The sequence below is a fragment of the Pipra filicauda genome, unplaced genomic scaffold (genome assembly GCF_003945595.2).
Source record: "Pipra filicauda isolate LSUMZ 115617 unplaced genomic scaffold, ASM394559v2 scaffold100_size2392355_pilon, whole genome shotgun sequence".
Taxonomy (NCBI): Eukaryota; Metazoa; Chordata; class Aves; order Passeriformes; family Pipridae; genus Pipra; species Pipra filicauda.
Window position 1 is genome coordinate 770,255 of NW_024103441.1, and position 24,771 is coordinate 795,025.

The following is a 24,771-nucleotide window of genomic DNA, read 5'->3' on the forward strand; positions in this document are numbered from 1 at the left end:
TATTCAGCACTCCAAAAGGCTGCTCAAGTGTTGAAACTGAAAAATTATTTAGCTCAGGGGCCAAAAAAGGTGCTGATGGTTCTTGGGCTTTTCTGAAAGGTGCTGATAGTTCAGTTCAAATAACAAATTCCATCAGTTTGACACTAATCCTTGGGTGACCCTTCCTGTGCAGACTCAAACTCACCTGGAAGTTGAGGGAATACTCTCTAATGAAAAAGAAAGGGAAGTAAAGATTGGTGCACTCTTGGCTTGTCATGTGCCCCAGCAGTCACCTCCCTTGAGAGCAAGCAGTATAACAGATAATGCTGTTATATTATTACTTGGGGAATCAATATTTAGAAACTTGGTTCAAATGCTGTTGGGAGTCTCACAACACTAACCCCCACTGTATAAAATCACAGTTTTTATTCTGAAAACTGAGTGTCCTCAGTTTTCACATCGTTATATTGCCATTGCTTTCACATTACCTGCTGCAGTGTGCGAGGAAGGAAGGTGTTGGATGAGTGCGTTGGTGTAAGAAGTTGTCTTTACCAGTGTCTGATGCTTTGGTACATGCAAGGAATACAGATAAATGGGGTTTTTTTGACTTTCCTGGTGAATAACAGTGCAGTTCCCAAAGACAAGGACAGGCAATGCTTCAAACTGCGCCAGGGGATTGATAAGAAGATAGTGATTTACGTCCAACAGACAACTAATAAAGAGCTTGCTATTGAGAGGTAATTTCATCAGTTTTTAAACAATTCTTTATCTGTTTGATGTTTGTGTTCTTTCCTCTGAGGCAGTTGTTCTTTGGAGTCTCCATTTGTGTGATTTAATGCCACACCTCTCAAGTGTGGCAAGACAGAGGATGGAGTGGGATATACCTGTGTGGGCCAAAAGTCCTTGTGAAATGAAACCATGAAAGACAGAGCCTTGCACTTCATCTGATTCTTGTCTGTACTGCAGGGTAAATTCTGTGCAGAAAAAAAAAAACCCAAACCAAAGGAATGTCAAGAGACATGCTTGATGGTTTGTTGACATTTGTCAGTGGATTCATGGGCTGTTTGTGATGTGTCACAGTGATTATGCAGATAAGAAATGTTAATGGGTTGGTTTTAGTTTATTTTTTTTGCCTGGCTTTGCAGATGTTTTGGCCTCCTCCTCAGCCGTGGGAAGGACGTCCGGAGTGGTGACATGCACCTTTTGGATTTGGTAAGGATCTCTTATTAATAAAGTTCAGCAATAATTTTGGCTATGATTGTAATAGGCAGAAAAGATTTAGACACCTCTGCACACTTGTTGATAGGGATTGGTGCTGTGGGTCATGGTATTGAGGGTGAGGCTCTGGGCAGCTGGGTTGAGCCTCTGAAGAGTTAGAACATGACCTGATGCTTGGCCAAGGGAGTTGCCCAATTTTATAGTCAGTCATGACTGTTCTCAGTTAATGGCCTGAAAAAAGAAACATGGAGCCTTATTTTAGATGTGCTGAATATTAAAGAGCTGTGCTTTGAACATGAAAAGTTTTATAGCATACTTATCACTATAAAAATCGAGGCCTGAGAGGCTTCAAATGGAACACTGAGAATTAGTGGGTGCTTTGTTCTTATGACTCACTTTTCTATCTATAAAATAATGATAGAGATCATCTGACTTCACAAGTGTGAAGTGACAACAACCTTACCAGTATTTTGCAGTACATGCTTGTTACAATAGTGAGTACTCAAAAAGGTTCAATACTACATGAATAATTTTGCTTTTTACCAGGCTTTGGATTGCCCAGAAAAAAAGGTTCTTGGGAAGGCAGACAAGCTGAACATTAGATAAAACACTGACTTGGTTCTGAATGGCTGAATAACGTGTTACTGGCTGTGATCTCACCTGCACCTGTGAGCTCTGTGGCCACCTCCCAAAGGAGCTATTGGTCTGCACACCTCTCTAGACAGATGTTCATACCACGTACCTATAGAATAATTAGTACTAATTGGCCTTTTTGTTATCAGCAAGGAGACCAAGGATTGCATGGGAAGCCTGTTCTTCAGAGGTGATCTGTTGCAGACTCTGTCACAGGGACTTGTCCTTCCCTTGCCAGTGCAGTGGTTCTTTTATGGGGCTGAGACTTCATGATGTAGAGATAATTTCAGTAAAGATACATACACTTACCTTGTTTCCAGGAGTCCATGGGGAAGAGCTCTGATGGGAAATCCTACGTGATCACCGGGAGCTGGAATCAGAAATCTCCACACTTCCAGTTTGTAAATGAAGAAACACCAAAAGGTATGAACGTTGCCAGGGTTATCCCTAGGCAGGGAAATGACTTCCATAGAGGGCATGGGAGCAGTTCTCTTTTCCCTTAAGATGAATCCCACAAAAAGACTTTCACAGTGTGGGATGTATTCTTAGAAAGTAGGATGCCAAATGCCACATAAAAATCTAAACAAAAAGACAACTAAAGCCAGTGTTCAGTCATACCTTGTAAGCACTGTGTCCTAGCAGGAGGCTGTGCAGCTGTGGGCACAGGATGCAGGTGCTTTGTGCACCATGGGAGCTTTTTAAGAATCCCGTTGGGAATTGCACTAAACGACTCCTACAGATTTCTGCTTTGCTCAGTTCCCTGTGGTCAGTTCAGATTTTTCCAAACCCAGGTTTTTAATTAAAACAGAAGGATCCCTGTACCTGTGAAAATGAAAGTAAACCACTCCCAACTGTCATCCAAAAATAGCTGATGCTCCATTGCTCTCTCCAGTCCTGAAACAGATCTGTCATTGCTTCTTTTAAGATGTCAGCTGAATTATCATCTTTTCAATCTGTTGTCACAGTTTCATGCCAAGGGTTGGGGAAGTTAATGGGAATTGACTGGGCAAAGTCATAAAAGTCAGCTGCTGGGCACAATCTGCTGCTGGATTGAATGTCATCCTGCCTGAAGGACACGATTTAGCAGTTCAGTACCAGAAGAGATCTCATAGGTCACTGAGCCTCCTTTTGGAGCATCAAACTGTGCAGTCAATTTTCAGAATGTCACAGCTGAGATGGTCTCAAATGCCTTTAATATCGTGGTACTTAACACTCAAGTAACTTCTAAAACCGAAAAAGAACTGAAGTGTCATTAGGCTGGATGGCAGGAGACCTGCACTGTGCAGTTGAGTGCAGAGACATGCACTTAAAATGTTTAATGAATGTTTTGGATACACTTCAGTGGGATTTGAAAAAGCAGAACTTTTATTCTCTTTAACAAGATCATTTTCTTGGCTTGAAGACTTCAGTTTCCTTACTCTCTAGTGGGTAGTGCATAGTCATCTGATTTCCCTATTTTGAAACTTCTAAGGTTTTGAGATGTTTAAATTAGGGGAAAAATGAATTCTAAAAAAGAAAGTTTCCTTTGTTCTTTCATGTTACCAGGAAAGAGGCTATGGAATATTTTATTTGAAATATTTTTTTTAGCACTCTCACTTAATTTTCTCTCTCCAGATAAAGTGCTGTTCATGACCACAGCAGTGGATTTGGTGATAACTGAGGTGCAGGAACCCGTTCGGTTCATCCTGGAGACGAAAGTCAGGGTTTGTTCCCCTAATGAGAGGCTGTTCTGGCCCTTCAGCAAGAGGAGCTCCACTGAAAATTTTTTCTTAAAATTGAAACAGGTAATGCTTTAAAAACTAAAGAAACAGAATCGACAGTTAATGGGCTGTTTCTCCCTGTGGCTGGTAAAACCTTTACGAATGCAATGGTCATAATACCACATTTTGCTCCTGAATAAATGCTCTTCAATTTTAGAGCAGCTCTCCTTTCTCATGCTGATTGTTGCTGGCTATCTGCAGTTCCCATAAAGAGCTGGAAATAGCTTTTTTGATAGCTTTGATGAGGCTGCAAAGTTCCATAGAGGCTTATGGATTTTCCAGCCAAACCACAGAAATCAAAGGACCAGAGGATTTATCTGGGGCTGTGCTGAGAGGTGCTGACACAAGGGTAGAGTGGGGTGATTGTGTACAGTTGAGGTGAAGAGAAAAGAAGTCTCTACTCTAATCCTTGTGACATCTGATACATTACTAAACTTATCATACAAATTGAGCATTTCTTTTTAGATTCTTTTTAGATGAGCAAACATCCATCTGAAATTCCAAAAGAAATTATTTTTGGTGAAAGTCTGTTTTCCCCTTCCACGTGGTTGGAAGCAGAGATTTCACACATACCCCAATTTGGCCCTGGGGGAAAAAATCCAAGCAACTGCAAAACATTCCTAGAACTTGTTAAAAAATTTTACTGTTTTTTTCCAACTTACTTTTTTATACTGTCTACTAAAAAGGGAAAGATTATTCCTGTCCAGTATATTCATAATAACAAGGCAGTAATTTAAAATAAGGCTGGTAAGCTGAAGGTCCAAGTCACTCAAGAGATGATACATTTGGAGTAGCTGCTGTTCTCCTCTTTTAGAAATTATTGTTCTGAAATTAAAGTCCTGTTTAAAGAAATGGGAATGTACAAAAGCAAATAACAATGAGGATGTACGTGCTCTCTCAAGGTTTAGTAATTTTGGGTGCAGCCCAAAAAAAAGCAATGTTGGAGTCTTGATTACTAGATAAGTGTTCTCTTTTAAAGAGGTTTTCAATTAAACAAGAGGCTTTTCTTCATTCTTTTTGCACTTGTCTTCAAGTGCTAGCAACGAATGGCATCTGGGTAGTAACAAAGATGAGGTTCACCAGGGATTCTATTTTGTTTATGTCCTACTTTTTATGTAAAATATCAATACGCATTTTCAGACACTTTCCTTCAAAATTTAAGGTGGAAAAATTCTTTGTGGATGAGCTCAGCCTTTTTTTTAGAATATTTTTGAGGTGGAGCATGGAGATGTTGAACATTTGAGGCTGTTGGGCTATAAATATTCTACAGTCTCCAAAAGGTGCCTTTTCTGTTTGGCAGTTTAAAGGAAGCTTATCTTGCTGAGCTAATTCTGTATCTTTTGTCTTACCAAATTCACAGGCATTGTGACTTATCTCAGCCAATTCTCTTTTTCCACAGGCACTGTCAGGTTATCCAACTTCCAGTGTTTACTAATGGAAGATTATCAAAATTCATAGTGGAAGCAACAAATATAGAATGTACTGCCTGATAAGCCTGGAAGGGAAACCTGTTTCTGTGGAGTCATGATTAGCCTATTAAAAATACAGCTGTGTAGAATTGGCTTATCTTACTTTGGCAGTGTTTCTTTATTCGGAAATGGTGAAAGCAGAGGGATTTTATTTGCTCAGATTACATGTAGTGATTTAGTCATTTTTAGTTTTGATGCATTTCTTTTCATTTTTAATGCTCCAAAGGATAAAATTGAGCACTGGGAGCTTAGTGTAGAGTGTAATTATAAATCTTATTTCCCTCTCTTCTTCACCTTCCCTTTTCTACTATCTATTTTTATTCATTTAGGGAAAAAAAAAGTTCTAAGTCCTTAAACTGCATTAAAATTTTAGAACCACTTGACAAAGAAAAGTCCTCCTTTAAAGGAAAGGAAGGTATGAAAGCATTGAAAATTGAGGAGAAACGGGGGTGGAGTTGCTTCATATGAAGGAACCTTCCTCTCTTGGAGCACAGATGCTTTTATAGCTTTGAAAGTCTGCGCATTTGTGTGCAGTTCCTTTATGGCAGGACCACTCCCGGGCCTGCCCCGTGCATTAAGTGTGGTGCACTCCCCTGTGTCAGCATTCCTCACTGCAGAATGGGATGGAAGCTGTTCCTCAGCTCTCCGTTCCAGACAGAGAAGGCAGAGCCTTAGGAAGTGATGTGGCACTTGTGTAGCTTTTCTCAGTGCAATGGAACTTGTTTCCCAGATCAAGCAGAAGGACAGGAAGAATAACTCGGACACGCTGTATGAAGTCGTGTGCCTGGAGAGCGAGTCCGAGAGGGAGAGGAGGAAAACCACGGCCAGCCCCTCCCTGCGCCTGCCCCAGTCGGGCTCCCAGGGCTCCATGATCCCTTCTCCCCCTGAGGACGATGAAGAGGAAGGTAAGAAGCAGACTGTGTGCTCTGTGGACTGGGAGAGAAAGGGCACATGGTAAATAACACAGTTATAAAACACGTTGAATCATTTCCAATCAGAATCTGGCCTCCCGATGGGTTTTTATTTGCTTGAGTGCTCTGAGCAGTCAATAACCAGCACCCCAACATTCCTGGGGCAGCCTCTCCCTCCTCTGACACTTCTGTGTCTGTGCTTTTCCCAGCCCAGGCCTCCAGTGTGATGATATATTTGGGACAATGTGAAAAGAGGCAGCTAAAAATTGGGGATTATCCTATAGCTTCTGCCCCTCCCTGAGCAGCTGTGAACAGATTTGAGAGTAAAAATGAGAAGTTGATATTATTTGGAAGTCTCAGCAGGCAGCATGTTTTAGTGAAGAGGAGAGTTGGACAACTGTGATAGATAAAACTGTACCAGGACCTGCCCAGCTTGGAACTTAATGCATTTTCAAGACCTTTCCTCTGCTTTAGAAAAATTCTTTTAAACCAAAACGTGGACTAGTTCTGAGTATATAAACATGTGGCCCTACAGCTCTGAGCTGAGATGGGGATGACTTGGGTTTCTGCTTTTTCACTTTTCTGCCGGCCTTCCATGTGGCCTTGGCTGAAGTGTCCCCTCTGTTCTGTTGGCAGACAATGATGAACCACTCTTAAGTGGTTCTGGAGATGTTTCCAAAGAGTGCGCAGAAAAAATTCTTGAGACGTGGGGAGAGCTGCTGTCCAAGTGGTAAGTGGCAAAATCACATTCTGCAAGTTTCAGTTCTGAATATTCTCGTTCTGTTTGCTCCTTCTTCTCGGAGTTTTTGTTGTTTCCAGAGGCCAGTTGAGACAAGATTAGGATGGATTTAGTCCTTTGTTCATCCCCACAACACCCCTTATTCTCTGGCTTCTTGTTTTCTGATTTCTTCACAGGGCGTTTTAAGTATTTGAATTTTTGGGTGCATGCTTAATGTATAGAAATTCACTTATGCTGTGTCCTTAGGTGCTTCTGTCTTAAAATGAGTATTCTGCTTATCTGTGAGTTCCCTGGGATTTTGTCAAAGAAAAACCTAAACTAAGTAGTATAAAGAAAACGTAGCTCTTCCTTTGTCTTTATTTTGCATAGTCACTCCCATTCCTCTTTGTAATTCCAGTGTAGTTCACAGCCAGTTTTTCTTGCAGCTGTCACATCTTAGTGACTGTAGCTTAAGAAAATGGGAGATCTGGACTTGGATAGCGAAGATGTTTTTCTTCCTTATCTAAAGGAAGGCTCCAGAGCCTGCCAAGAAGGAAGTACATGAGCTCTGCTGTTTTGTTCCCTGGAAAATGCCAGTGTACAAGAGGAGAGTTTCTTGACAGTCCAATTGCTAATGCAACACCGTCCTCCTTTGATGAGCGATCTTTTATTCATCTTGAAGTAGCCTGAGCTGTTCTGAAATGTAGCTGATTGTTGCAGAATTCAGGTTTTTTGTTAGGTTTTATTTTTTTCCCCAGAACGGGGGATGACAGGGAACACGAGACTGAGCTCAAACAGGCTTCATCTTGCCTCTGGCTTTACTTGTTGCCTTTCGCTTCCTAATGTTGGTGAGGAGCAGGGCAAAGGGAGTACAGCAAATAAAGGTCGAATGTGGTATTAGATTTATGAGTAGGACAGCAGGGATTAGATTTAAGGAGTAGGATGGTAGGGTCGTGCAGCTTGGATGAGGGAAAGTATCGATGTGACCACTTAGCGAGGAATCTCTTTAAATTAAAATTATAACAACTTTATTTTTTGCAATTACTACTTATTCGAATAAACACTTTTCCTTCCAGTTTGGTTTTGCACTAATTTGGTAAGAAAGTGGACATAGAAATGGACACATTTGTAAGAAGGGGAAAGGTGTGGTAAAATGATCCATGAGCCCTTTTCCCTCTCCTAGGCTTGGAGAAACATCTTTACCAGATGAGCTCTGTGCATCTGCTGCTGTGAGAAAGTTTCTTTCTACTTGAATTTTTTGTAATTCTTCCAAGGGCTCAAAGATAATTAAGCCACCTGACTCCCATTGGAAATGTTTTGGCAGCTCTAAGAGGATATGAAATGCTTCTGTGCTAATGCTGGCAACAACTTTAATATGTGTTAAAGGGCTTTCCTTCTTAACTAAAAATGTGTATTTGGAAGCAATGATCCTCCAGCTTTTAACATAAGAGGATTGAAAATCATAAAAATCAGAGTTTAGGAAGTTTCATGCTAGTTTTTTCAGAATTCTGTAATTAGATTTGTATAACAATTAAATATGCATTGTTATTTTGTGATTTCTAAAAAGTATTTGGCTGATATTTCATAACTGCTGAGTCACACAATTTTCTCATTTCAAAATAGTTTGGAAGGCTCCAGTAGTGTGTGGCTTTTAGTCTACAGCCTTCATGACTGTATTCATTGGAACTATTGTTGTGCTTACTTTGATCTGAGATTAGGGCAAAGCCATTTTAGAGGCCTCTACAAAAATGTTGATTATTTTGTATGTAACAATTATTTGATATAAATATATATTACAAAGGTATAATAAATGCTCTGTGAATGTATGTCTGTAGGTATGACTGTATATGCATATAACTACTATATTATTATTATTTTTGCAATGGTTGATTTCTTTTAGAGAAAGCAAAGTGAAGGAGGACATGATGGTCCTGGGCTCTGTGCAGTAAATGCTGATTTAAACGTCCACATAGTTAGTCTCTAGATTACTGGGTCAGAACACTGTAGACTGAAGAAAGGCAGCAAAGAGTCCCAGTCTGTGTCACATTGTCATCCACAGACTGTTAGACTGTTACAAACATTATCAAATGACAGCTTTTTAGGAACATAATGCGATTGATGTGACACGAGTTCAGTTTTTTGCCTGGCTTTGTCTGTCAGTTCTCTTGATCATTTTACCCAGAAATGTGTTTTTTAGTAACTGCAGAAAAATGTTAATTTCTTTGATTTAAGGCCTGTGTCTTTTGGGAATTTTATGTATAAGCCACAAATGAGCTGTTCAGCTTAACTTGCTGTAAGTGCATAAATTATATGTAGGTTTAGTTTTTACAACTTTCAGAGCTGTAATTTATGAGCTGTCAGCGGTCTCGCTGGAAAGAGCTGTTTAGTTGGGACTGGCTTGTGCAGTGGAAGCTGCTCTAATGCAGGGATGTAGTTAGATAACCGTGTGAGGTGGTTTTTATAGCTCTGTCTGTCTTCTGTCCCTCCCTCACCTCAAAGGTTACCTGCCTGCTGGGGTGTGGGGTGTCGAGCAGTGGAGGCCTCTGCAAGCTGCTGATCATTTTGGGGTAATTTAGAGTTGGAATTTACACTTTATGACCTCTGTCCTCCAGTTCTAGTATTTGATGGAGAGTTTTGGTTTGCTGAATGTATTATTATATATGTGTGGTGGTTTGAGACCCCCAGAAATCCAATTTCCAAGTTCAAGCCCCCCTCCCACAATTTTCCTCAGCGTGAGAAGGTTTTCAGGCAAAACACAACTACTCAGCATTGGGGGAAGGGGAAAATACTTACAAAGGTTTATTTACATACATATATATATATATAGGTAACAACTTAGCTATCTCTTCTATGATTAAATAATATATTTACATTAGATTAAATTTCTCTTTTTCTTCTTGAACTCTTGTTATATATGTGTATTACATTTAAATTTAATGGGACTCAAGAAAAGAGCTCGTGAAGTACTTCTCTGAATACACACGTTTATTTTTCCATAACTTGAATTTCACTTACTCTGGCAGCATCTGGGCTGCCACTTGCCACTTGAACTTGCTGTCACGTGCCAGGTGTGGTGTTTGCTCCCGGCTGGGTGGCAGTGACATCCTCCCCCCCTTCCCCAGGCACCTGAACCTGAGCGTGCGGCCCAAGACGCTGTCGGCGCTGGTGCGGAGCGGGGTCCCCGAGGCCCTGCGGGGAGAGGTGTGGCAGCTGCTGGCTGGGTGCCACAACAACGACCACCTCGTGGAGAAGTACCGCATCCTCATCACCAAGGTAGGAGGCTTCTCAGCAGCTTTGGGCAGCTGGTTTTTTTCCCCCCCATATCTTAAAGAATGGCCAGATGGAGGTTTTGGGAGTGTGTGCCTTCCTAAGGGTTCCTGAGTGTGTCTGAATATAGGGGTTCAACAACAAAAACCCCAACAGGCAGAGCTGCTTGTGGCATTAGGCTGCTTTCCCTTTAATAAGCCTACTTCTGTTTCCCTCGGACGAGTTCTGAGTTAGTTTGTAAAAAATAAGTGTCCTATTGATTGCTCTCATAATTGACAGAGGTTCATTTCCTTTGCTTGTTTGGCTTTTCTGAATGAAAGCTGAATTTTGCTGTATTGTCTTAATATTTATGCTAAAAGTCTGACATTAGTTGAAATTGCACCCTTTTTTGATAGAAGAAAAACTAGAATTTGGACATTTTTGCCCTAGACAGCAGTTTAATTCCTCATCTTGAATGCTGACCTCAGTAAGGTAGGAAAAGAAAATAAGAATTGTATGTACAGACGTCATCCAGTGTTTCTCAAAGTTCTAGAGTAACAAATGGGTCACAAAGTGAAATGTCACTGACTCGTTATCCAGAACACTGATGTGTTACTTCGGATTTGACCATTATTTGTATAACTACATTGGATTTTACTGCTTTCATCAAACATGCAAGTCTGGAAGGACTGTATTAGAAATTATTAATGATGCAGCTTTAGTACAAATATAACAGAAATTAATTATTCACCACTTAAAAAGCAAAACAACTGAATCAGCCTTTGTATATCTATATTCTGATGGCACAGATTCACAAGGAGCAATTAAAGACCTTAATTCTGAGGGCAGGAGGGCGTCTGAAATTAAACTTGGTTTCTGCTGGATTCATGCAGGAAGGATCCTACGTGATGTGAATGCATCAGATTAGCTAAAAATGTTCTGCCATAAGTACTTTCACATAGTTAGTGAATATAGAAGAAACTTGATCTGAATCCCTTAATATTGGTGTATGCATTGTAGAGCTGTAACTTGGGGTTTATGGTGAATAAATCATATAAATAATGTGGAGGTTGAGTGCTGTGGCAAGGAGTGATCACAGTTACCCTGTTGTGTTATTTTAATTGCCTGGTGTGTGGTTGACAGCATCACTTGTTTCTCTGTTTCAGTGTTTTGGTATCAGAATGGAAAGGATGATGTCTTTGTGGCACAGTTGGTGACATGTACTGCTACTATCTTTGTCAGCTAGAAAGGAATAGTGTAACATTTCATTTTTAAACCTGCGAAACCTTTCCACTCATTTTCATTTGGCTGAGACAAAGAAAATAGCCTGGATTTCATGTGTTGGAAGCATCTCTAGAGTCCAAGTAAAAGGGAGAGTAGGCTGGTCCATTACTGTGTTCTGCAGCAAAAGGACTGGCTGTACCTGCAGTGGTCCTTCAGCATGGAAACTAATGAAGAAATTAAAGCAAATGGGTACTGACTGACCATTTTCAGGCCCTGCTCTAGTCACATGAGGTCTGTGGAGTATCACCAGCGTGCTGCCACAGTCAGCTCAAGGAAATGAAAATGAAGTTGCCTTCATCTGGAAGTGCCATATTAGCCCAGTGCTGTGGCTGTTGGTCTTGTTGTGACAACTGACAAATATGAAAACAGTGACTTAAATATGGAAACAGGCTGGGACTGTTTCTGTAGAAGGCACAGAGGTTGGTGTCTGAGAGCACAAGTGTCTGTTTGGTTCCCAGTGGCACTGGGGTTTCTTCACTCTGCAGGCAGTGGAAGAAGGGTAAGCTTTCAAGTCACTGTGTGGAGGTGCTAAAGAGGAGAATAGGCAGGGAATGCCAAGACTGTTTGCGAGGCTGATGAGAGCATGAATTCAGGATCCAGCAATATAACATTGCAGACCCTTTGTATATAGTATATGCCAACAGTATAAATTAATGCTGGACTGCACTTTGGCCTTAAATTTTTATTTTCATGCCTTTCTTGATATTTCATGCCTGTCGTGAAATTTGATAATTTTGGAGTTCTAATGTGACTAATTCTTACTGCTCTTAAAATAGCAGCTCAGTTACAGTCAATATGCAGCAATACTTAGGAGTAAATGTGTCTGGGAAAAAAATTGTTAATTTTGTGAAGACAAAGGTCCATTATGTTACATTGCTTCACCATCCTCACAGTGCCTTGCATGTCCCTAATACCAGTTCCTCTCTGTCAAGCATGCAATTATTTGCATTACCATGCACTGAAGGTGGTTTATGTGAGAATAACTGCTGTGGGGTGGTGCAGGAGCACAACGAGCCGATGTGAAACCTCTGCCCTTTGGTGCGAGCAGGAGATGCAGAAAGCCTGTGTGAGTGCTCCTAATCCAGTGCCCCTTCCCTCCTAATGTTGACCTCTATTCCAGTAGCTGCACTTGATTTCTGCCAGGCTTTTCGTGACCCCACGCAGCAGCACAGTCCCAAATTAATAAGGATCTGTGTTGACAGCTGCTTCAGAACCTTCTGGCCTCTGCCAGGGATTTTTTTTTCCCTTTGTGTGCAGGATGTTGGATGCAGCACCCCAGGATTCCTTCTGCTGGTTGCTTTCCTGTGCAGGCTCAGGGAATCTCTGGGTTTTTGCTTTCTTTTGCAAATTAACTGCTGCAAGGACAGTTGTTTGTGTACTGTTGAGATGTGGCCACTGAAGGGAGTGGAAAGGAAATGTCTCCTGTTGTGTTCTACCAGTGGAGGCTGTGCCTGAGTCTCCTCTTGAATATGACTTAGAAATGGCATTGAACCCGTGCATCAAGGTGTGCTCCTTGCATTCAGTCATCATGGCAGCATTAATTAATGATTTGCTCTTTATTTCTTTGCCAAACACTGGCTGGGGTTTTGTTCTCTGCGCTTTTGTTATTGCGGTAATGGCGAAGTTTCACCGTCGCGGTGCTTCCACGAATCACTTTTGAGAATTTGCACACCATCTGTGTGCAATAATAAAGCTTTTAGCAACTCCAGATTGCTGTGCTCGTGGTGGGGGTGTGGATGGAAGCCAGCCCAGTGAATTAAGGTCATGTCCCTACTGGGGACAGAAAGCAAGCTCTAGGTAAAACGATCTAGACAATCCCTGGGAGAGGCATCTGTTCCTGGTAGGACTTTGGCAATCGTGGTTATGGCTGTTAATCTTCAGGCTTCCAGCCACTGCAGGGTAGGAGAAGAGATGTGGAGACTCACTCCAGGCATTTATGGACACCTGCAGGAAAAATACGCCATGTTCTTGACAGTCATAGGTGGATGGAAAGTATTGTTGAGTAGAAAATGTGTAAAATGAGCCATGTGGGTTAAAAAAAGATAAGTAAACATGGTACAAAGCAAAAGAGACAACAGACACTTTTCAGACAAGGTTTTTTAAAAGGATTAGTACAAATACTGAATCTCTCAGTGGAGAAGTTCTTCATAATACCAACGTTTTAAGAACCTGACATTTACAACATTGAGGAGAAAGTAAAAAGCTCTTGGATATAGGTCTGTGTGGGAGGAAATGTCGAAAGGAAAAAACCATGAACTGTTGTACCAGATAAATACGCTATATTAAGAAATTACAACGTGAGAGGGACATCTTGTGGCACAAATAAAATAAAAAATAATAGTCCAGTGGCAGGAGGAGTATCCTGGAATGTTACCCCGGGGTCACCATTTCTGGTAGAAATTCCAGGCCTGGCAAGAGATTAATTTGTTCCAGTCTTTCTTACAGCAGGAGTCTTGCTACACACTTTCTCATCTTCCCACTTTTTTGTCTCCATGAGCAGAGGATTACAGAACACAGACGTTCTACCAAATATACTTGTCTGTCTTGGTGCAAATGATACTAGTTTTTAATGAAGAAATAGATTAAAATGTCACTACCATTATTTGACTGAATGTGTTGTCATCAGTAGCATAAAATGTGACAGAACTTTAGCTGTGGGTGGTTAACACTTATTTTCCACTTGTATCACAATCTTATTTCCATATGTTCGTATAAATTAAAAAGAATAAATTTAATTTGCAGGAGTACAAAGGGCCACGATTGTGTACAATCAACCGAAATTAATCCTACCACGTGTCTGTGAATCTCGGTGTAGCCTTGTCAGTGTGTCTGAACCTCAAGATCCCGTGTTTGATTAGTTTTGATCACGTGGTGATAAAAGTTTAATTATCTTTTTTAAGCAGTAGTTTTCCCCAGAGTTGTCGCTGTAACTTTGACTGATTTCTTGAGTACCTGTTCACTGCCTTAGATGAGGCTGTGCTGTACCTCGGTGTAGAGTGGGAGAAGTCTCTCCAATGCAGCAGTTTTCAGTCCCAGCAGACCTCAGCCAGTGCTTTCTGGAAGTGGTTCCTCTCAGTGGGCTGGTTGTGCCCCGGAGCAGAGCTGGGGTAGCAGGTGCTGACCCCCAGCCCAGTTACCTTCCAGTTGCACCTTACCCCCTTGGCCACTTTGGGCTGCTGGTGAGGGGTGATCAAGAGGAGGAACTTGAGGTGTTGCTGGTTTGGGTGTTTTAAACAAGCTGGAGTAAGTTGGCAACAGCAGTGAACAGAGTTATTGCCCTCGGCTTCGGGGAAACAATAGAACGGCAGTTAAAGGGAAAACCAGACAGAAATACCTCTCAGCTGGATGAGTGTTGAGCTTGTACTTCTCATAAAAACCTGAACATCGGGCAGGTTTTGATTTCATGGTGCATCTTCTGTTTAAAAATTCCTGCAACCAGATGTTGTTTTGGTCAGGCTCACAATTTCCATTGCTACCTTGTTTTTATACATCTGAGATAGAAAGTTCAATGTATGTTGTTTTCCTGGGGATGTTTATAATGTGTCTATTCGTGCCTAAGGATCCAGAAATACTATTTGAATCAATCGGTATGTAAATCATTCTCTGCTTTGGAAAGATAGGAGATCATTTCTCCAGCAGTAATTCAATCATAGCTTGTTTTTTGTAAAACCACAATGCCCTTGCCTAAATTTAATTCAAAGTTTATGTTTCCTAGCTACAGTTCTAGTACTTCAGTTGCCATGAGTAGAAACACCATAAATTGTGACAAAAATGAAGGACAAGAGTAAAGGGATCTTTTTGGAGTAAGGATGGGGTGGAAGCCCCAAGTTTTTGTTTTCAGGCTTTTGCACAAGATGAACTAAAAATCTGCCAAGTCATGCTGTTGTCCAGCACAGATTTTTGACCAACACAAGTGTTTCATAAAATGGAGGTTTTTTTGCTACTTACAGGTCAGGTACAATCCTGAGCATTGCAGCGTGGTTGCTTTGGCCACAATTAATTATCCATTAGGAATTGCACAGAATGACCAGTATTAGGCTTAGGTTAACCAAAACCTTGGGTTTGTTGGCATTGGTTGAATTCAGTGTGTGGACTTAGGCCTGTCAGGATGCCAGCTGCACACTTTGATGTGTGCCTAAATGATCTGGATTGCCAAAGAGCCTCACTCCAGTCTCTTGGTTTGATCCGATGGAAGATCAATTCCCACAGCGATGGGCCTGTCCTAAGCTGTGCCAGTGGGGCAGTTTGGTATCGGGGCAGAGAATGAGCTTCCAAATACCATGGGAACGTGTTTTCCAGCATGTCACCTGCATAAAACACTCTTGACAAACAACAAACAATACCCATCTCTTGTTATGCCTCTCTGCCTTCAAAGAGGTTTTCCTGGTTAAATAGTGTGATGGCGTTAGCTCATGGTGTGAACGCAAGTTTAAGAGCTGTGCTGTGAATCTCTCACGTGTTTGCTGGCTGGAATGTCGTTGGTTTCTGGTTTGGTGTGGGGCGTCCTGGGGACTGTCAGGGACAGCAAGTCTTTTTGCGTTGTGTATGTGTGTGGAGGGAGGTGCCTGCCTACCTGGAGCTACATCTGGATTAACGGTGGGACACCATTCTCAGCTTTGCCCTTGGTGTCAGGTGTCTCCTAAACAACACACACCACGCCTAGCAAGGGCACGTTTATTCCAGAATAAGTATTTCCCCAAAAGGGCTGGGATGGAAAAGCCTTAAGTGACGACGAACCGCGTGAATGCACGCCCGCGGTGGGCGGTTGTCGCTGGCCGTGCAGAGGTGCCGGGAGGAGGAGCAGGGAGCATCCTCGGGTGTGTTGGTGCGTGTGTCCCTGCAGCGCCGGGGTGCGGAGGTGTGTGTGTGTGTGTGCCTGCAGTACTGGGGTGCGCGGGCAGGGCCGGGACCCGCGTGTTCTCCGGGCGCGGCGGGGTCGCTCCGGGTGATGCTCCCACCGCCATCCGCCGCTCGTGGGCCGGGCCCTCCGGGCGCCCCGTGAGCGGCCCCCGCCGTGCCGGGGCTGCGGCCGGCGCTGCCCCGCTCCCCTGGACGAGGGGCGGAGGGGCTGCGGCCCCGCTCCCCGCCGGGTCCCCGCCGCGCCGCGCCCTCCCCCGGCTCCCGCCGCCTCCCTCCCCTTCCTCCCGCCTCCCCGCCCCCGGCTCCGCATCGCCGCGGCCGGAGCACACGCCGCCCGCCCGAGGATGCTCCGCGCTTTTGTTCGCCCGCCGCAGGTAGGGCCGGGGCGGCGGGGCCGGGCGGGGGGCGGCGGGGGCGGCGGGGCCGGGGCGGCGGCGGGGCCGGCAGAGGCGGCGAACAAAAGCGCCGTGCAAAATGGAGCCAGCGGAGAAGGGCTGGACCCCCGCCCTCCCCGCCGCGCATCCCCCCGCCCGCCTGCCGGGGCTCCGCGGGGGCGGCATCGCCTACCGCTGCCGCCGGCGGGGCCCGGGCCCGGCGTGGGGAGGGGACCGGGGCTGGAGCGGGGCCGGCGGCGAGCGCTGGGCAGGGCGTGGGGAACGAGCGGGGCGGCGGGGAGAGGCGGTTCTGTAAAACACTTTCCCCTTCTCTCTGTCAGCCTTTGGGAGGACTCTCGTCCTGACTCGCTGAAGGTTCCTCTCCCTCTTCCCCCAGCCCCTCGTCCCTGCTCGGCGCGGCAGCCCACCCGGGCGGGCACCAATATCAGCCCTCTCCCGTGCGCCGGGGAAGTTGCTGACATGCCTGCCGCCGGGTCCCGGTGCACCGGCAGCGGCGGGGAGCCGGATTTAAAGGGGAGTTGTGCTGCAGACAATGCACAGCAGCAGCATCTGGAGCAGCCCTGGGGACCGGAGCTCCGGTTTTGACATTGCTGCACGCACAGCACCAGCCGCAATGACAGCAGCTGCCTGGAGTGGCTGCAGGCAGCAGGCAGGAGCATGAAGTAGAGCGATCACTGCAGTGCTCAAGATGAACTCCTCTTTGGTTGGCAACCAGAGTGGCCGGCCCTTCTGTCTCCTGGCCATTAGCTATTTGGAGACCATCAATTTTTGCCTCCTGGAAGTGGTTATTATTGTGTTCCTCATGGTGCTGATTATTTCGGGCAACATTATTGTGATATTTGTCTTTCACTGTGCACCTCTGCTGAACCACCACACCACCAGCTACTTCATCCAGACTATGGCGTATGCTGACCTCCTGGTGGGCGTGAGCTGTCTGGTGCCTTCTTTGTCTCTGCTGCACTATCCTATTGTTTTGAGTGAGTCTTTGGTTTGCCAAATCTTTGGTTATGTGGTGTCAGTGCTGAAGAGCGTCTCCATGGCCTCCTTGGCCTGCATTAGCATTGACAGATACATCGCCATCACAAAGCCGCTGACCTACAACACGCTGGTTACCCCGTGGAGGCTGCGAATCTGCATCCTGACCATTTGGCTCTACTCCTGCCTGGTCTTCTTACCCTCCTTTCACTGGGGAAAGCCTGGATACCACGGGGATGTGTTCCAGTGGTGCGCCAATTCCTGGAACACCGACCCCTATTTCACCCTGTTCATTGTGGTGATGCTCTACGCCCCGGCCGCCTTCATCGTCTGCTTCACCTACTTCAACATCTTCCGCATCTGCCAGCAGCACACCAAGGAGATCAACGAGAGGCGGGTGCGCTTCAGCTCCCAGGATGGGGAGGCTGGGGAGGCACAGCCCTGCCCGGACAAGCGCTATGCCATGGTCCTGTTCCGCATCACCAGTGTCTTCTACATCCTGTGGTTGCCCTACATCATCTATTTCCTGCTGGAGAGCTCCAATGTCTATAGTAACCGCGTCGCGTCCTTCTTGACCACTTGGCTTGCCATTAGCAACAGTTTCTGCAACTGTGTCATTTACAGTCTCTCCAACAGTGTCTTTCAGAAGGGGCTGAAGCGCCTCTCGGGGGCCATCTGTGCCTCGTGCGCTAGACAGAGGGTAGCTAAGGACTCCTCTACCTCTAGGAGCAAAAGATCTTCCAATGGATGTCATGTCTAGGACGCCTGTCAGCTGGACTGGGAAGTGCAGGGACGATTCCGCAAGTTGCGAAATAAGTTAGATACGATTTTAAGATGTCCAGATTTGCAAAAAGGTTTCTGAGAAATGCTGCTGACATAGAAGAATCAGGAGCACATATCGTTGTGGTTTCACTTTAAAAAATGATTGCTGTGGAGGAGGCTGTGGAGTTTCACCTCCATATTCATTTTAAAGAATAAAGCTGTATCTTGACACTTACCTCTCCAGCTGGTGTGACTGAATGGAGTGGGTGTCTGAGAGCTTCGGCAAAATGTAGTCTTTCTTACAGCTTTACTGGGTTCTTTGGAAATTCGTGCTTCACATGTAAATGATAAAGCTGAAGTGGAAATGTCACAGTCTATGGTATATTACAGGGATTTTTTTAATATATGCCAAAGTATATTGACACAACGTTCCAGCGTCAGAACAGAAGGGGCCAAACAATTTGTTTTTCAGTGCTACCTAGACAGGACTTGTAGAACAGGAGTGAACAATGTGAACATTTCAGTGTGAACTCAGTTTTAATGAGCCGTGAGTGCAGCGATGTGATCTGAGCAGTCGTAGGCTTGGGGCTGATCTGGGTCCGTGCCCTGTTTCCCTGGTAGGATGCATGTTTGGATCAGAGTATGGCATCTGCGTTTTCCTGTTTGTTGTGAAGTAAGAAGAAAAACTTGGATCAGACCAAATTTAGCAGTTAAATAAAATGTGTTTTGATAAGCTATGAGAAAATACGTGTTGCTTTATGATACCGGAGTTGTGGCAGCCACTCAAAGATGATGCCAACATGTGAAAATTATTCTCAAACCAGTGGAGAAATGCCACGAGTTTGTATGTGGAAATTTTCTCAAGAACAACTTTAAAAATAACATGTCCCTTTTTTTTTTTTAATCTAAATTCTTCTGATATTTTACATACTAGAACTTAAGGGGAAAGGAAAGAAAACAATTGTCTTCTAAACAGCTAAGGGAACTATGTTGTAAATTTAACTGTAGTATTTGAGTTATTCATAAGTGCACAGAGCTAAATCAGAGACATTTTTCTTTAGCCTTCATGGGATTAAAGATGGTTCAAATATAGCAGGAGCTAAATCCTGTTGGCAAACGCATATCTAACTGGTCAGACAAAGGCAATATCTGAGAAACCAAATGTCATTGACCACATTGTTCGAGCTAGCCTAGATTAAATGTTTGGAGTACTGGAAAGCTGTTAAGAAGGCAGTGTGGCAGAATTGTTGAGTTTTTCCTAAAGAATATCCTTTTTACTGATGCCATTTTGGAAAATGCAAGTGAACCGAGTGTTCCTGTAATAGTGGGTTACAGTTGTATTGTCCTGTGTCTGCCTGTCCCTCCACCACACCTGCTCTGAGGGCAGGTTGTGCATCCCCTGTTTATCCCTCCGTGGTGCTGCGAGCTCAGGGAATTCCCTGAGCTGCTCTGGTACAGCTGGTGTGTGCTGTTAGTCACAGTGGGAACGAAGAAGGGTTAGGGAAAAGGAATTGGACCATTTTAGAATTGGGGTAATTCTCTTGGCCAGAGGGAAGACTGTGTTTTTTTTAAATGGTGTCAAGTTGTCTGTTGTTGCAGATCAGGATCATCTTTTCAGTGCTCTGCCCTGTCCCTCCAGCAAACACCCCCCTCTTCTCTGCTCTGCTGGGAGCCCTTTGCCCTGGAGGATCCCAGCCCACGTCTCTGCCCATCACATGCCAGGATTGCTGCAGTCCCTCTGCCCATCCACATTTGCACCAGAACAGTCTCGTGGGGCTGCCAGTGAGGAAACAGGGAAGGGCAGAGAGAGCAGGATGAAGTACTCCTGGCACAGCCTGTGCTTGTGAGCACTCAGTGCTGATGTACTTGGTTCCTCTCGGGGGTGTGTACCTGTTCTGGGGAGGGTGGGGCAGAACCGCTGCTGCTGCTGCCCCATTCCCTTGGGGACCCCAGTGGCAAAGCATTTAACTTGTATCTTGATCTGCTCCCAACATGTTCCATCCCCAGTCCAAACCTCTCCAGATAAACTTCCTCCTCAGTTCATCTGCAATGTGAAGAACACAGGTTGTGTAAACCCTGATGCCTTCCCATGGACATCTCCTGTTCTCCTCTGTAGTAAGGCAGAGTCTGGACCACGGCTTGGGCCGGGTCCTCCAGACGTGGCAGAGGTGATTTGTTCTGCAGAGCCCTCGCAGTCTGAATGTTGGTTAGACACAGACAGCCGTGGGGGGAGTGCAGGGGTGTAGTGAGTCATTTCTGAGTGGTATAATAAGCTCCCAGCACATCAGCTGGTAATTGTTCTCCAGCGGTTTGTGGGTATTATGGCACAGGTGGGCTTTGGGGAACAATTTAAGGGCTTTAGTCACTAATATCAAAGTGTGTGTGTGTGGTATTTTTGGAACAGCCTCTCAGGTAAACTCCCAATAGCTTTTCTCTGCTCTTCACCTTATCTAACATTTCCGAGTCTTTGAAGTGATGCAATGTATCATTGAAATAGCATTTGATTAAAACTTAATGGAAGAGAAGAATCTGCTGGGGCCTAAAACCCCAGAAATGGCAGTTTCAGGTTTAAGTGGAAGCAAAGATTGTTGCTTTTGGTTTTTTTCACAAATAGAGAGTATCATTGTGTGCTATTTTTGGAGAATTTGGAAAATGTTTAAAACGGGTAAGGGGTCTGAATCATGGCATAGAGGTTTAGCTGGAGCTGAAGCTCTGAGCCTGGAATTGTGCTTGGAGCGCAGTGGCTGTTCCAGATGCAGATCCATGCCTGCAGCTGTTGCTGCTTTGCAGCTAAGGCTCAGTTCTACATTCCTGACAGCCAGGCTGTTTTCAGTTGCCTTACTCATCTCCAAGTCTTCCTCAGCTCAGATAATCTCTGGGAGAGGTGAAAATCGGAATCTGGAAGTCTCCAAGAGATGAGGATGGAGAGGAGTTGCAGCCAATTGGTGCATTCAAGTTTCATCCAGTGTTTGTACAGACACTTTTAATGTTGCCTCAGTAGCTTAGTTTTAGGTTCAAGTATTTCTCTTTTTGTCTGTGTTAATTTATTGATTTTTTTTTTTATAATTTAAATTACGAGGTTTTTTTTTCTCTAAGTTAATTTAATGTTGATGTAGGTTTGTTTGTGATTAGATGTTTTAAGTATTCATAACATTAGAGTCTGTTGTCTTCATGGACTTGCAGGGGGTGACTCCTGTTCACTGTGCCAACTGGAAGAAATAATTTTGCCACACATTACCTTGTTTGCTCAGCAGCCCCTTGAACACCCTTTGTCATGCAGCTCACACGAGGCATGGGGGGGATCCTTTTCCTCACAGTCTGTGCTAGGAATTGTCAGGCAGCAAACTTTGCATTTGGCTCGTTTTCCTCCTTGTACACATGAAACTAATCCTTCCCTGGCTCCGTTTGTGCCCGAGTGTGCCGGTGCTCGAGAGCACTGCACAGATAAATGCCACTCTGAGGAGAGTACAGAAATCAAATTACAGCCTCATGAAAATTGTGTTGTGATGTGATTAAATGAACTAATTTTGAAGTTCCATCTCAGACTATAAACTGATTTTTTTATTAGGGTTATCTGCCTCGCTCTCAAATTAAGCTGCTGGAAGGTTCAATTTGCAGGATGCAGTTCAGTGGCTTTTTTTAGTGCCATGGGAAGGATTTCAATACTCACAACTTCTCAGAAGGTGATAATTTGCTTCATCTAGAACACTTTATTTTTATTCTTTTTAAGGATTACTGGAAGTTTAGGTTGTGATTATTTTGTCATTTTCCAAATAGACTGGGAGAATATCTGTGAAATATTATTTTTTTATGATCTCAATCAAGTGACAGTATTTTTAAACTCAACAGATATGTTTTGTGTGAAACAACAGTTTTGCTGTTATGCTACTGCTATTTTTTTTTTAATTAAATGTTACCAGTTTCTGCAGTCTTGATTTGTTGTTGGGGGTTTTGTACTTGTTTTTAAGCTTCTTATCGCTCAGAGTGTTTCTTCTGGTTGGAATTCTGACATGGCTCAGTGTCAGAGTGCCAAGGGGCAGTCTTGGATATTTGTCACAAGTCTTTAACAGGAAGAAAGTGGTACAAAGTACTAAGGCACAGAGAATTGCAGGAGAACGAGAATTCCCAAACTGCACCCCTGTGGCATTGTCCCTGCCCTCTCATAGAAAGCTTTTGCGTGTAAGAATCCTAAATTTCAGCAGTTTGTTCGGAAAAAGGCACTTCCAAGGCCTGGGTGTGATGCGAGATGGAAACATTCAGTGTGCAAATTTAATATGCAGATTTTTTTGCTGTTTGTTGTGATATTCCCAACTGCTGCAATGATCAAGGATCTAACTCCATGAGTCGGGAAGTCTGAAATATTTCAGTCTCATCTTACTTCACATCAGGGTTGGAAGTTGGCTGAACTTTTCCTAATTCAGGTCGATACTTTAAAAAATATTTCTTAGGAACCAACCAGTGTGTGAGTGCAGGAATCTGCCTTGAGACATTACAAACAGAAGGCCCATTTGACATTTTTCTGATTACGTGATTCATCCATTGTGGGTAATTTTAGTTTAATAAGAGGAGGTGGTGGTTTTGGAGGGCTTTTGTTGTCGTTGTAACACATTTTTGGTTCTGAGTACTTGAAGCACCTGCTGAAACATTGGCCTGATTTGGCCCTTATTTTGTTTGGTTTAGAAATGTTTTTCTTCCCTTCTGTGACTTTGCAGAATACAATGACACATCCTTCCCATGGTGTCATTCCAGATAACCTTGGATTTTAATCCACGTTTATCCAAACTTTAATATTCTTTGATATTCCTTACCAGATGAATACTGGAGTGTGTATGGGGCTGTGGTCAGGTCAGAGCATTGGGCCATCAGGTTTTACAGACTGTCTCCATGAAGGCAAGCAGCCCCTCTTTTAGGATGATGAAAACAACCCATTTTCACTAGAAGTGTCCTCCTGGCTTGTAGAGGTCAATGTCTCAATTCCAGTTGTTTTTTCCCTTCCTGTCTGTGCATTGCAGAGATACCACTTCAAAAGACATTTCTGCAGTTAAATAAAGGCATTTAATACTAAAGTTATGTATGTAAAATGCCTTTGGAAGAGGACAGCACTTCGGAATTAAAATCCAATAAGTTTAGGACCAGGTGCAGTTGTATTTAGAGACAGAAACTGAAAGTTGTCGCCAGGGGAAACAAAGAAAGGAAACCCACTGGAGTTTGGTCAGAACAATGGGGTATTTAATTGGGGTCATTTTCTTTACAATGCACATTTTTTTAAAATGTGGAGTTTAACCTTCTTGCTTTTGCTTTGCTGCTCTCTGGAGGCAGCTCCTCTGAGCCTTGGGGCTGCTGCACCCACCACAACGGGATTCCCTGCAGGCCTGGGGTGGTGGATCAGCCCCTCATTTGAGTTCAGGTAAAGGGGGGTAACGTCAGGCTCTGTCATGATTGTCTGTCTGAGGTGTTCCAGCCCCAGGGAAATAATCTGGATGGTATAGTTTGTTTACTTGGCTTTTCAGGGTTTTTTTTTCCTGTGACATCATTTTCTAGACAAATGAAATGTTTGCTTATGGAGGCAGCTTTGCTGCTGGTTCTCCACGCAATACTGAGCTCTGTCACCTCTCAGCTCTTACTCCCATTGCAGAGTTGAAAACAAGCCACAGGCTGTGTCTGCTCTACAGGCCTGTGGTGGTGGCTGCAGATGGAAGTGGTTGTGGCTCTCGCCCATATCCCATTTGCATCTCTTGAGCTTTAGCAGTCAATGAAAACGTTACCAGAAGTGATGTTCCTGTATCCTGATCCAGCTTTAATTACAGCCTCAGGTGTTCTCCAGCAATCTGTGCAGACAGAACTGACCCTCTAGCTGGTGACTTTGTAGTTATTTCAACTGAGAAACAGAAGTTGTTATTAAGGAGTCATCTTTGTTTTGTCCTGAAGCTGTTTTGGAGGAGTGTCACAATCCCTGGGCTGATCAAAGGCTGTGCAGGCTCCGCTCCAGGAGAGACCAGGAGGCATCAGGTCACTGTGGGACTGACACCTGTGCACGGGTTGATAACCAGGAGCTTTATTTGCTGAGAAGTTTTTAGAAATGCTGAGTGGATGCACATTGCATTGGACTATGTTTAGAATGTGGGTCGAGGCAGACAAACGTTTTGAAGTTGGTGATCACGGGGAGGGCTCCACCTGGGCAGTACCTGTGTGTGAGGCACCTGAGGTGGAGCACAGGGTTGAAAGGGGGCAGGGAGTCCAAACTGCCTGTTCTGACTTCTTTCTAATTAGCAATTTGTAAGATGAGGATAGCAATTCTGTAATTCAAAGCTTTGGCTTCTCTCTGATGGTCATTACTGGAGATCCTTTCGTTAAAAGGTGAAATAAATTCAAGTGACTCCTCGGAAAGATGAACTCCAGTCTTGCTGTGCATGTGCCAGTCATTCTCAGCGTTACAGAGATCATGTGAGTCGAGCAATCAAATGCTTAATAAACCAAGTCATTACTTTTATGGTAAATTGAAAAAAGTTCTTCTGGGATTTCAGCTGTAAATGAATCCTTGAAAATCAATAATTAGATTAG

General features: G+C 44.0%; 2 protein-coding genes across 7 annotated transcripts in view; both read left to right on the forward strand.

Annotated features, from left to right (window-relative positions):
• RABGAP1 (RAB GTPase activating protein 1) overlaps window positions 1-24,771 on the forward strand; it is a 75,305-nt gene that overhangs the window by 26,702 nt on the left and 23,832 nt on the right. For all 4 annotated transcript variants that reach the window (XM_027741372.2, XM_027741371.2, XM_039381426.1 and 1 more), the window contains 7 exons: window positions 606-716; window positions 1,125-1,191; window positions 2,151-2,253; window positions 3,445-3,614; window positions 5,790-5,964; window positions 6,607-6,700; window positions 9,811-9,961. In XM_027741372.2, coding sequence (XP_027597173.1) covers window positions 606-716; window positions 1,125-1,191; window positions 2,151-2,253; window positions 3,445-3,614; window positions 5,790-5,964; window positions 6,607-6,700; window positions 9,811-9,961 — 871 coding nt within the window. The remainder of the gene's footprint in view (window positions 1-605; window positions 717-1,124; window positions 1,192-2,150; window positions 2,254-3,444; window positions 3,615-5,789; window positions 5,965-6,606; window positions 6,701-9,810; window positions 9,962-24,771) is intronic.
• On the forward strand, window positions 15,870-18,943 carry GPR21 (G protein-coupled receptor 21). Of its 3 annotated transcripts, none has more exons than XM_039381862.1 (2): window positions 15,870-16,076; window positions 16,850-18,943. In XM_039381862.1, exon 2 carries the CDS (start codon window positions 17,162-17,164, stop codon window positions 18,206-18,208), a length of 1,047 nt encoding a protein of 348 aa, XP_039237796.1. In that variant the 5' UTR covers window positions 15,870-16,076; window positions 16,850-17,161; the 3' UTR covers window positions 18,209-18,943. The 3 variants fall into 3 exon arrangements, with proteins under 3 accessions (XP_039237796.1, XP_027597194.1, XP_039237762.1); XM_027741393.2 differs by lacking the exon at window positions 15,870-16,076 and adding an exon at window positions 16,089-16,452 and having other exon boundaries at window positions 16,794-18,943; XM_039381828.1 differs by lacking the exon at window positions 15,870-16,076 and adding an exon at window positions 16,089-16,452.